Raw genomic sequence first — 14,119 nt, 5'->3', positions numbered from 1 at the left:
TCTTGAATCTGAAGCGAAGCCTCGGAAATCGCATAGAAACTCTTTATGACAATTATTGACAAGGAAAAGGACATTGAGAGTTGGTACATGGAACATTTAAAGCCTGAAAAATAAACACACCGAAATAGAAAATTAAATTAGTCACTGAAGGTGGACATAATTATTCTGTCAGAAACAAAAAAGAAGGGACAAGGGAATGAGAAATCATCAATTTTTGGTCTGGAGTCAATAAACATAAATGAGCAAAAGCAAGTGTTTCCATTCTAATTAACAAAGCTCTAAATGCTTACATCACGGACTATGCTTGTATATGTGAAAGAATTGTCGCTATATCATCAAGTTATACGGCATTGAAACAGTTATAATAGGGGTGTATGCACCAAACGATAATGCGGCACAACAAACCAAAGACCATTTCTACCAGAAATTAGACCATCTACTCAACCAAGTCAAAAAGCACCAAGAAGTAATAACAGCACGAGATTTTAATGTGAGGATTGGCTCACAAGTAAATGATGCAATAGTAGGAAGATATGGAGAAAATGTCATTAATAGTTCTGGAGAAAATCTTGTAGAATTCTGTAACCAATATGACTTGAAAATTCTGAACACACACTATTCACACAAAAATATCCACAGATATACATGAGAGAGACCATCCTTACAGCGAAAATCAATAATTGATTACATAATTACCAAGCAATGGCCAAAAATGATAGTTCAAGGCTGTTGGGTCAAGTGGGGAGCCAACTGTGGGTCTGATCACTACTTAGTTTTAGCAAAGTTGACATACCCATTTAGGAGAAAACCATCAATAACTGGACAAGTGGCTGATCACAGCAATCATGAGAAATTAGAGCAGGCAAGGTATAAGCTCTTTCTCCTGAAGCAGTTCAGCATCAAGGATTTATTTCAACGTAGATTATAAAATGAACTAAAAGCGACTCCAGAAGACGACAATGTTGAAGTAGAATATGAAAATATTAAAAAAGCACTTACAAAAATTTCTCTATAGGTACTTGGGACAGAGAGTAAGAGTCTAGATAAATGGGATCCTCCATGGATGTCTGATGACCTGAAGATATTGATTAGGGAAAAGAAAAATCTCTACAAAAAATGGTTATCAACTAAATCACTTCAGGACAGGCAAAACTACCAGACAACAAATTACAAATTAAGAAACGGAATTAAATTAGCCAAGAACAAGATTGGGAACAGAAACATATTGAAATTGAGAGTCTAATAGGTGGATTAGAAACAACAGAAGTGTGAAGAACAATTACCAGTATGAAGAAAATACAAGTAAACAAAGCAGTGGACAACCTAATTCCCTTAAAGGAATGGTAAAAGCATTATGCAGACCTTTTAACTGAAGATAGGCCATATTACACGCAAAGAATTGAAGAGAAGATGGAGGTAATTGATCAAAATATAAGCATTGCAATAGAGGAAGTGAATTGTGCATTAATTAAAATGAAGAATAGCTGATCACCTGGTCCAGGAAACATTCCTGTTGAATAATTGAAGGTTGGAGGAAGATATCTGAAAAAAACAAATAACCTGCCTGATGAACAACTGTTGTAAAAGGACTGAAATTCCCTCAGAATGGAAAATGTCACATATGGTTTCTATTTTCAGGAAAGGGAATAGAAAAGACACAAACTGCTATAGAGTTATTAGTGTCAACTGCACAATGAGCTGCTTATTTGGCAAGATAATGTTTGAAAAAATTATACAAATTGTTGACCACCATATTGGGGAAGACCACAGCAGGTTTAGGCAGAACAGATCACATACGGATGACCTATTTATTTTACAACAACTAATGGAGAATTTAATGGCAGTACGGAAGAAGCTACACATTGCCTTTGTGGATTTAGCAAAAGCTTAGGATACAGTTCCTAGATATAAGCTGTAGAAAGTTATGAAAGATATAGGTATAGATGATCACCTTTTACAAATTATTATTGAATTGTACAGAGATAATGTTGTGCAGATTAAATGAGGTTCAACGTTATCAGAAGCTATTAATGTCACTAAAGGTTAGTGACAAGGTTTCAGTATGTCACCCATCTTGTTCAATTTATATGTAGAAGTAGCTCTCTGAAATTGGAAGAACAGCTGTAGAGGAATGGGAATCACTGTCAACGAAGTACAGATATTTTCATTAAATTTTGCTGACAATCAAGTTATTATAGCACAAGATGATTATGATATTGAGTTCATGATACAATGATTACATCAGGAATACAACAGATGGGGTTCTACAAATGAGTCTAACAAAAACAGAGTATCTGGTGGTGAAGTACACATCAATGACAAAGCAGTTATGAGACAGGTAGATAAATTTAAATATCTCAGGGCACATATTGATAAAAATGGATTGGGCCATACAGAAATAAAATATAGACTACAGCAAAGCAGAAAAGTGTTAGGGTGTATGAATTCTTTGTGATGGGATAAGAATATTTCCAATATCAGTAAGAAAAGAGTAGGTAAGATAATGATTGAATCAATGCTATGCTATGGATCAGAACTATGGGTCCTAAATCTGGATCTCAAAAGAAGACTAATAGCTGTGGAAATGGATTATTTGCTTAGGAGTGCCAGAATATCAAGAATCAAAAGGAAAACTAATGATGAAGTAAGAGCTAGAATGAAGGCAAATGATATAGTGATAGATAGAATTGAAATAAAATCATTAAAATGGTACGGACATATGATGAGAATGCCAGATCATCAGTGGCCAAAGAAGGTTTATGAATAGAAACCACCCGGCAAACATAAGCTTTGAAGACCACGGCGTTCTTGGACAGACCACATAAACAGGATAATGGAACATCGCATCATCGACAAGGAAGATGTGCTGGATAAAGAGGCTTGGTGGAGGATAACAGGAAAACAATAAGATATTGTTATTAATTAATATTTGTATTGATTAATCCTATTATAATAATAATCTCATGATGTGTTTTTGGATGAAAAATTGGATATAGTGCAAGATATTAAAAGAAGTACATTGCAACAACATAGTAAGAGTGAAGAAGACAGTTATTAAATTCAATACAGAGTATCTTGTCACTTAAAACCCCATAACACCTTCAGTGTCCAACTGACATAAGCATTTAAAAAAAAAAAAAAGAGCACACACACACACACACACACACACACACTCACACACAATTTCATCAAGGGCTGGCACTAGTCAAAGTAATACCTATGACATTAGGCATAATTGTTATATGATAACAGCATACTTCAAAAGTACGTATATTATTTACATTCTATATTTAAGGAAAAATGTCAGTAAATGGAGTCCAATTTGTACCAACAAGGCAGTAGCTGGAGCATTCCAAAGCTGATGTAATTGAATATTGGGAAGCAGCACTTACTGAAACAGCTTAGTAAGCAAATATACATCACAAAACCAAAATTATAAAAGGATCAGTAAGTATAAAACTTTTATAAACTGAAGAAGGAAGGGACATTCATTGTAATTAAGAGGAACCATTGACATTTATGGCCTAGTAGCAGGTCACAATTATAATATCGAGGCCATCAGTCATTACAATTACTTTATAAAATAGTGAAATTAGCAGTCAATTCAATTACAAATTTTTACCAACAAAGCTATAGCTGGGGGGCATCCAGCTGCTATAATTCAAACATAGGTATGTGGCACATATGGAATACTCAATATGTATATTTCAAGCAAACAACTCAGAAACAACAGTACGTGGAATAATAAAGATTATAAGACATTTAAGAAGAACCCGTGACATTTACCGCCTAATAGTGGGTTACACATATAGTATCATCACTGTACATTTCAATTACACTGCAAAGCATTAGGACAATCAGTCATTGTAATTTCATGACATGGCACCAATGGGATGCCCCACCCCCACCTAAAACAAAGCAAAGCAGAACCACAACCATGACACTGTGGAAGCTGCAGATCAGAGTGCACAGCACAGAATCCAAAATTAAATGTACGAGGGTGACCCCAAAAGTAAGGTCTCCAATTTTTTTTTAAAAAACTATAAAGAAATGTTTATTTATAACAAATTATAAATAGTTTTGAAGCTTGAACCTTTTTTCTATTTTTCCACATAACTGCCATTTTGATTGTTGATTGTTGTAAATGATGTAACAGTTTTTGTATGATCATGTCACATCAGCCCACCACCATGCAACTGAAGAAGCATCTGACCTCATCTTTCACTTTGTCTTCATCACTGAAGCACCTTCCAACCAAGTGTTTTTTCAACTTGGGAAATAAGTGGCAGTCACAGGGTGCTAAGTTCAGACTAAAGAGGGGAGAGGTGGTGACATCACCCCAAACTGTTTCAGAAGATTCATGGTTTGATTGGTGATACTGGGATGGACATTGTCATGGAGAAGCCTTAAGCCCTTGCTCAGAATTTCTCTTCTTTCATTCTGAATCGCCCATCTGAGTTTTTTTAATGCCTGGTGATACCTGTCAGTATTTATTGTTGTCCCAGGAATCATGAAGTTCATCAACAATATTCCCTTTTGACCCCAAAACACAATAGCCATGACTTTACCAGCTAACTGTGTTCTTTTGAATTTCCATGACTAGGATGAATCAGGATGCTTTTGCTACTGTGACAGTTGTTTTGTCTCAGGTGTGAGGAGTAAAGCCCAGGTTTCATCACCAGTGACTATTGAATCCAAAAGGTTGTCCCTTTCATCTGCATAACATTGAAGAAACTGGTGGTAAGTTTCAATGTGTTGCCGTTTGTGGTCTTCTGTCAGTGCTCTTGGGACCCATCTTGTGCACATCTTCCAAAATTTCAACACTACAATCAACGTCTTGTGAATGGTGCTTCGAAAAATCTTGGGAACAACCCTGCAGAGCTCACTGATGGTGACCCACTGATCCAGAAGCATGATTTGTTCAATCATTGTTATTGTCTCTTTGGGAATTGGCAGTCTCCTGCCTCTTTCCTCACAATGAATTCCAGTACAAACTATCTACAAACTCTCTACACCACTTGCAGATATTTTTGACATCCGTCAGTGACTCTCCATATACTTCCATCAACAGCTAGGTACACATCATTTCACTCTACTTCTCATCAAATACATTCATGTCAGAGTTCTCTTCTGTTTTGATGCAAGGTACATAAGTAATACACTAGCATGAAAATTTTGTGTGCAGCATTTACAAGATGAATGAGGCCTCCTCGAAGAAATATTAATTTTATTTTCCATTCACAAGTAAACTCATATTTAATATATGAGTCTGTAGAATATCCAAAACAGATTATAGGAGATGCTCGTGTAATATTAACACAGGGCTTAAAAGATTAGCAAAAGACATGAAAAGCTGGAGTCTAGCATCACACTACGCAAAACACAGATAAACTAAAAAAAAAAAAAAAAAAGAGAGAAGTCTGTAAAACAAGAGAGAGCCAAGAATTCAGTCTGAACAGACACATCAAAGATGAAGCAGAGCACATATGATCACCATGCAACATCGAAAGGAAAGAATTGTTTTGGTTTCACAAGAACATGGTTGTGAGTTGAACAGAATATAGAATAAATTTTCTTTACTTCATGTCTATGGTCACAAATTATTTGTGCTTGGACTACCAGTTTCGGTCTATAATGACCACCTTCAGATCTGTTTTATAAAAACATGTCCTAATACACTGGAGCCATAGCAGCAGCATCAAATGCTAAACACAAAATGCTTTGAACAGTAGTGTTGTCAACAAGAAAACTCTTCTGTTGTTGTTGTTGTGATCTTCAGTCCTGAGACTGGTTTGATGCAGCTCTCCATGCTACTCTATCCTGTGCAAGCTTCTTCATCTTGAAGTACCTACTGCAACCTACATCCTTCTGAATTTGCTTAGTGTATTCATCTCTTGGTCTCCCTCTACAATTTTTACCCTCTACACTGCCCTCCAATACTAAATTGGTGATCCCTTGATGCCTCAACACATGTCCTACCAACCAATCCCTTCTTCTAGTCAAGTTGTGCCACAAACTTCTCTTCTCTCCAATCCTATTCAACACTTCCTCATTAGTTATGTGATCTAGTGATCTACCCATCTAATCTTCAATATTCTTCTGTAGCACCACATTTCAAAAGCTTCATGACTCTTCTATATACCATTTTTTTTATGTACATCTGACGATTCTGGTGCCGGTTTTGTGTTTAGCATTTGATGATGCTGCTATGGCTCCAGTATATTAGGATATGTTTTTATAAAACAGATCTAAAGATGTTCATTATAGACCCAAACTGGTAGCCTGATAACAAAAAAAAATGTGACCATTGATGTGAAGTAAGGGAAATTGTCTTGGTGTTATTGTATTAATGACTGCAAAAATACTGACAATTTTAAATTAAAAAGTATTCATCAAGAGGGATTCTTTAATGTGTGACGTGTTTTGTACCATCAAATCACAGGTTCTGTTCAGTTTTTTTATGAAGAAATAGCTCATGTTAACAGCATACCTGGCTCTGTAATATATTTTTGATGATTTTTAGTTTACAATATAGAAGTTCTCTTCTTATTATACAAATTTACCTGTAAGTGTATTGTGTAAACGAGCAGTACAATCCATTGATGCTGTAGCTATAGTAGTATTCAGTGGACTGAATTGTGCACAGACAACTTCTGCTGTATGACCCCAGTATGTGTGAAGGCATTCTCCTGTGACTGATGACCACAAGCGTGCAGTTTTATCAAATGATCCTGTGAGGATTTTGTCACTGGCAACAAACAAACACTAAACCAAAGTTGTTACTTTTAAATTTACAACAGAGCTAATTTAATTTTTACATCCAAATACCTATGTGGGTTGTTGAAAGAAACTGCATACACAATGTTCTTATGTCCTTCCAGGTTAAGGAGTCCTTTGCCTGTCTCAACATCCCACATTTTACATGTTCGATCATAGCTTCCTGTAAGACACCTACAAAAGTTTGAAAGTACACATTAATGATACTGTGTAACAGGTATGGCCATAGACATCAGCATGGAGGGCAAGAGGAGGAATTTGCCCTCCCCCCCTCCACACCTGAAATATGGAGTACAGAGTTTTTATCCATTAAAGAATTCTCATGCACTTCTAGAAGTGAGTCGATAACCATAAGTTCTCTGGGATATAATAAGTTTTTTTGTATCATACGCAAAATTGGTTCTTGTGGCATAACACATCTTGAAACTGACCAACTAATTAATATGAAAATGGCAATTTTAGAGTCTTACTCCCACCCCTGAGTTGATTTCTGCAGGCATCTCCAAAGATGACTAAACAAGGTATATTAAACACCCTCAATCAGTGATCAACTTCGAAGGAAATAAGTATCACACAGGATCAGTGATCACAGATACTTCAAACATACTGTATTTTGAATTTAAAATATAAATGTGACTTAACAGAAAACCAGCCACAAGGCTGCTAACAAAGATAGTCTGAGTAACTCTCTTAGATTGCTTGCAGATGACACTGTCATTTATCACCTAGTAAAGTCTTAGAATTAATTAAAAGTGAGTTATACAAGACATCTGCATGTTGTGAAAAGTGGCAACTGACCTTGAACAATAAAAAGTGTGTGTACTTCCATATGAATCTAAAAAAAATTCCATTCATTTACACCAAAAAAATCATGCAAACTTGATGGATGTCAAGTCAGCTAAATATCTAGGGGTTACAATTACAAACAGTGTGAATAGCAACTATCTCATAGAAGATGTTGGGGGGAAAGCAAACCAAAGACTGTGTTTTATTGGCAGAACATCAGAAAATGCAACAAATCTGTTAGTCTGCCTAAACTACATTTATCCACTTACCTATCCTTACCAGATAGGATCGATGGAGGACATGAAAACAGATCAGAGAAGGGCAGCTTGGTTTACGGGATAGACTGTCACAGATACTATAAGCGAGATGGGAGAGGCAATCATTAAAATGAAATTATTTTTCTTTTTGGCAGGATTGTTTCACAACATTACAATCAGCAATTTTCTCTTCCAAATGCCACACATTTTGTTGACCCCCACATAATAATTAGAAATGCCCATCATGATGAAACAAGAGAAATCAGAGCTCATACAGTGCTAATTTTTCCATACGATATTTGAGAGTAGAAGTGTCAACCAAGAGTGTGAATGTGGTTCTATGAACCCTTAGCCAAACACTTCACTGTGAACTGGAGAGGAATCATGTAGTTAAAAAGCCCAGGATGTAATCTCAGCTGTATTATGAAAAGGATAGATTGCTACACGCCGTAAATATGACATGCTGAGTTGCAGATAGGAGCAATGAAAAAACTGTCACATATAAGCTTTCAGCCAAAGCTTTCTTCAGTAAAGAGAAATGCACACACATTCACACAAGCAAGCACACCTCCCCTGCACATGACAAAGTGGATCAACCTATGGCACAACATGCAATTGACACAAAATACTTTATTTCAATGACTGCTGCATAACCTGAGACATCTGGATCCTCCCCTCCCCTACTAGCTTTTCTGAGCTGCACATATGAGAGTTATCCTTACAACACATTCTCTGCTCCCAAAACCATCCCAGCCTCAACCTATGATAATTTACTGCCCTCCCACCCTCCACCCAACAGTTTCCTCCCTCCTGTCCTCTCCTCACAGTCATTGTGTGTTACACTCTATTGACACATCCACTGGTCTTTTCCCCTTATCTGTTCCTCTCCTTTCTATTACCAACTTTTTCCTCTTCTCTCCCTTCCCTACAATCTTCTGACAATGCCCCTGACAGACCTGTCCTGCCACATGTAATCCCCGCATGCTCTGCCAAGCACCACCAACTCCTCTTCCCCCACTTGTACCCTGCTATCCTCCCCTCTTCCCTGTCCCACTCTGGATTGTTGCTCTCATTCAGTGTGTTTCTTTTGAAGTCTGGACAGTGGACAACCTTTTAACATCTCACAGTCTTCACCATTGCCTCCCAGACTGATGATAACTCATAATCCCAAGAAACAGTCACAACAGTACAGTGTTCTCAACCTCTTGTCTGATGCACTCTCCCCTCTTGAATTATCTAAGTTATCTTAGGATCTCACTTTCAGCCATAAACATGCATTGGATCATGCTGCTTTGGTGAAAGACCTACTTTCCTTCATATGTAATGTCAACCCAATACCAAAATCTTTTCAACAGCGAACCCGACATTGAATCCTGCCTTGAACAGTTCTGACTATGATCTCAACTTGATCCACCCCCACTATCTCAAAATCATCCATTACAAACCTTCCAAGAACTCCTCACATAAAGCACTGCTTCACATCCCTTCTCCAGGTCCCTACAACATGACCCTAACCTGTTCTCTGCAGAACTCCGGGTTCTATGTTCCCTAGAAGCTGATGATGCCATCATTATCCTCCCAGCAGACGAAGGATCTACCACTGTGGTACTAGACCAAAGGAAGTATGAAGTATACTAGTGAAGGTCTATGCCAACTTTCTGACACCTCTACAAACAGCATGTGCCATATACCATCAATACCCCATCCCTGTGATTCAAACTGACCTGCAGTCCCTCCTTAAAATCTCAGGCCCCTCCCCTCACAGGATTAACACCTCAATCCACAAAACTTCTTAGTCCCCCCCCCCCAACCTCCCCCACCTTTTACCTTCTCCCATCCACAAACCCATTCATCCTGGCCATCCTATAGTTGCTGGGTTCAAAACACCCACCAGACACATATCTGCCTTAACTAGTCAGCATCTACAACCCAAAGTAAAAATACTTCCGTCCTGAATCAAACACAGCAACCATTTCTAGATTGTCTGAAATCCTTGGCCATCCCACTCCCACCCCATGCCTTTTCTGTCACCATTGATGCCATGTCCCTCTATATTAACTTCCCCCAAGTACATGGCCTGTCTGCTGCTGAACATATACTCAGTGCAGAATGAGATTTTCACTCTGCAGCGGAGTGTGCACTGATATGAAACTTCCTGGCAGATTAAAGCTGTGTGCCCAACTGAGACTCGAACTTAGGACCTTTGCCTTTCGCGGGCAAGTGCTCTACCATCTGAGCTACCGAAGCACGACTCACGCCCGGTTCTCACAGCTTTACTTCTGCCAGTATCTTGTCTCCTACCTTCCAAACTTTACAGAAGCTCTGGTGGGCAGCTTGCAGGTTTAAATCACCTCGCGGTATTGCCATGCGATGCATTTGACCTGCGGTCGATGCACGGTGATGCTGGCAGCAGCCCGCATACGCAGAGGTGTGTTGGTGCATGTCAGAGTGCAGTGCAGTGACTAAGTGTGCAGACATGTTCAGACATCTAATGGTGATTGCGTGTTGAAAATGGCTCAAAGAACACATATTGATGACGTTGTGAGGGGTAGAATACTAGGGTGACTGGAGGCTGGTCAAACACAGCAGGTAGTAGCAAGGGCCCACCGTGTGCCAAAAAGTGTGATCTCAAGATTATGGCAATGATTCCAGCAGACGTGTCCAGGCGCAACAGTACGGGATGTCCACAGTGTACAACACCACAAGAAGACCGATATCTCACCATGAGTGCCTGCAGACAGCCACGGAGTACTGCAGGTAGCATTGCTCGGGACCTTACCACAGCCATTGGAATAGTTGTCTCCAGACATACAGTCTACAGATGACTGAACAGACATGGTTTATTTGCACAGAGACCTGCAAGATGGATTCCACTGACCCCTGGCCACAGGAGAGCCCGTAAAGCCTGGTGTCAAGAACACAGTACATAGTCATTGGAACAGTGGTCCCAAGTTATGTTCATGGATGAGTCCAGGTATAGTCTGAACAGTGATTCTCGCTGGGTTTTCATCTGCTGTAAACCAGATACCAACCCCTTAATGTCCTTGAAAGGGACCTGTACAGAGGTCATTGTTTGATGGTGTGGGGTGGGATTATGATTGGTGCATGAACACCACTACATGTCTTTGGCAGAGGAACTGCAACAGGTCAGGTGTATCGGGACGTCACTTTGCACCAGTATGTCCGCCTTTTCAGGGGTGCAGTGGGTCACACCTTCTTCCTGATGGACGATAACGCACAGCCACTTCACTTGGCTCTCTTCAAACCAGTGTGCGACTTTCCTTGTCAACAACTTGCTCCTCTGTGATACCTCCATCCACACTCCTGTCGACATTAATCCCACCAACAACCAACAGTGTCTGCATTTCAACAGCTGTCATCCCACACAAAAAATCACTCCCACATAGACTGGCCACCCGGGAACGGTGTGTTTGCAGTGGTGGGAGCTCCACTGCCCAGTATGCTGAATGTCTTATGAAGACATCCACTGATAGACACCATCCCCCTGACATAGCCCACAAACAGATTTTCTGTGCCATATCCCCAAATAGCCCCAAGAATCAGTTATAAAGGAGCATCCTGTTCATCACCCAATACCACCCTTGACTGGAACAACTGAACCACATCCTTCATCAGGGCTTTGCTTGCCTATCATCAAGCCCTGAAATTATGGACATACAACCCAAGATACTTTTCACGCCCTCCCCCCCCCCTCCCCCAAGGAGGTGTTCTATTGCCCACCCAACCTTCACAACAGTCTAGTACATCCCTATGCCACTCCCAACCTCAACCCCTTGCCATAAGGATCATATACCTGTGGAGGACCCAGGTGCACAACCTGCCCATTCCACCCACCCAGCCGGCCGCAGTGGTCTCGCGGTTCTAGGCGCTCAGTCTGGAACCGTGCGACTGCTGCGGTCGCAGGTTCGAATCCTGCCTCGGGCATGGATGTGTGTGATGTCCTTAGGTTAGTTAGGTTTAAGTAGTTCTAAGTTCTAGGGGACTGATGACCACAGATGTTAAGTCCCATAGTGCTCAGAGCCATTTGAACCATTTGAACCACCCACCCAGCGCTTCCTATTCCAGCCCTGTCACTGCTTCATCTTACCACATCAGAGGCCAGATCACCTGTGACAGCAGAGACATTATATACCAGTTCTGTTGCAATGATTCTTCAATTTTTTATACTGGTATGGCTGCCAACCAGCTGTCTACGAGGACAAATGGCCACCACCAAATTGTGGGCAAGAGCGAAGTGGATCACCCTGTGGCACAACATTCAGTTGTAAACAACGTACTTGATTTTACTGGCTGCTTCACAACCCCCTGGTTCCTCCCCTCCACCACCAGCTTTCTTGAACTTCACAGACGGAAAGTTACACTTACAACACATTCTGCACTCCCACAACCATCTCTGCCTCAACTATGGTAACTCATTATCCCATCACCCTCCACCAAAATGTTTCTGCCCCCTTTGTCCTGTCACCTCCTGACAGCTTGCCTTCCCTACCCTCATTGTGTGCTCCCTATTGGTGCATCCAACAGTTTTTTGCCCTTCTCTGCTACTCTCCTTTCCATTCCCTGTTTTTCCCTCCTCCTCTCCCTCCACAACAACCTTCCAGTGCTGTTGTGCCTGTTGGCAAGTCCTAGTACCTCTAGCCACTGCAAGCTCCACCAGGCAGTGCTGATTCCTCTTCCCCCACATATACCCTGTTGTGTCTAACTCTCAACCCCCCCCCCCCCCCTCACCTGCTCCAGATTGTTTCTCCCATTCAATGCATCTCTGTTGCAGTGTGTGGTCATGTGTATGTGCAGTGTGGTTGCCTGTATGAATGTGTGTGTGTGCACGACTCTCTTTTCCTATGAAGTCTTTGGCTGAAATTTTATATATCATGCATGTCTGCAACTCAACATGTCATCTCTTCAGAGAGTAGCACTATCTTTTTCATAATACGGTAGAGTTATCACGTAGATGTAGATATAGACAACACACCTAAGCAAAGTATGGAATTTAACATTTGGCATAATGAAATATATCAGGGATTTAAAACACTACTGAATTATTATTTCTTTATCCAAATAAAATATTTAGCTTTTTAATTATTTTTCATCTGCGTCAACTTATATACATGACAATGCATTATGAGCATAACAGTAAATACTGTGTATCTGGTGAAAATCTTCCTATATATGTAGATGAAGAACAGTTAATACCAACAAGTCAGAAGAATAAAATGATGAATTAATTGATAGCAATGGGAAAATTATTTATTTAACAGTGACTAATTTTTAATAACTCTTCTACTGAAAATCTACTGAATATAACATATTTTGAAAAACACGCAGTTATTTATATTATGTGTGCCTCTCATTCTTTAGATGTCCATACTAATTTTACCTCTTTACAGTTAAAATAGTCAGAAAATTGATTTTTGTGAAACTTTAAAGTGAATGGCATTAAAAAATGCATGTATAATAAAATTTTACTTACTTTTTCCCTTCTCTATCAAATGCAACATTTGTAAGAGGTAGTAAATGAGCTTTAAGTACTAAGCATTTCTGAAACCGATGATCTACAGATTCCTTAAGTTTCTTCTGTAGCTTCAAAAGTAAATCTATTAACTGCTGAACAATTTTCTCTGTTATAAGTGGCTCATGTTTTGCAATTAACTCCACCAACTGCAGTACATTTGTCCTTTAATTGTAATTAGCATCACATTACAAATTTGAAATATTATACATCAGAAATCATTTATTTAAAAAAGAAAACATAAAATTGAATTTATGTGTTACAACAGCCATATAAGTTAAAACCAGTAATGGAACTGTACTCACTTGTCAGAAAAATTGATAAGATCATTCATCTTAATCTTAGACCGTCCGTGTTTCGTATATTCCCAGCCAACACCTAATTAAGAAAATATATATAAAATAATTAATTCTAACAAACTCAGTTCCAAATGAAGATAATGTAATGCAATAACAAAAAATAATTGTTAAAGGGATTTATTTTACAAATTTAGCACAGAAACACTTTTTAAAAACATACACATATATCTTCTTGACCTCAATGTCACATATAAAATTATTTATAGTTATATTTTTTTTCTTTATAAGTAAACTTAAACATCTATTATGACAAAATTATCAGTATGATTTTTTGTCAATGACTGTCCGCCTGCTTTGCCGAGTGGTAACATATTCGCCTACCGTGCAGCGAGCCGAGGTTCGATTCCCAGCTGGGTTGGAGATTTTCTCCGCTCCGGGACTGGGTGTTTTTTTGCCCTCATAATCATTTC

General features: G+C 39.2%; 1 protein-coding gene across 1 annotated transcript in view; it reads right to left on the bottom strand.

Annotated features, from left to right (window-relative positions):
- LOC126307306 (dynein assembly factor with WDR repeat domains 1) overlaps positions 1-14,119 on the bottom strand; it is a 66,290-nt gene that overhangs the window by 39,450 nt on the left and 12,721 nt on the right. The window contains exons 2-5 of the mRNA XM_049992071.1: positions 13,656-13,728; positions 13,312-13,515; positions 6,829-6,951; positions 6,564-6,748 (exon numbers count right to left, since the gene is read on the bottom strand). Of these exons, the coding sequence (XP_049848028.1) occupies positions 6,564-6,748; positions 6,829-6,951; positions 13,312-13,515; positions 13,656-13,728 (585 nt within the window). The remainder of the gene's footprint in view (positions 1-6,563; positions 6,749-6,828; positions 6,952-13,311; positions 13,516-13,655; positions 13,729-14,119) is intronic.

This window comes from Schistocerca gregaria, chromosome 1 (assembly GCF_023897955.1).
Source record: "Schistocerca gregaria isolate iqSchGreg1 chromosome 1, iqSchGreg1.2, whole genome shotgun sequence".
NCBI classification, from domain to species: Eukaryota; Metazoa; Arthropoda; class Insecta; order Orthoptera; family Acrididae; genus Schistocerca; species Schistocerca gregaria.
This window is presented reverse-complemented; position numbering and strand designations above follow the sequence as displayed.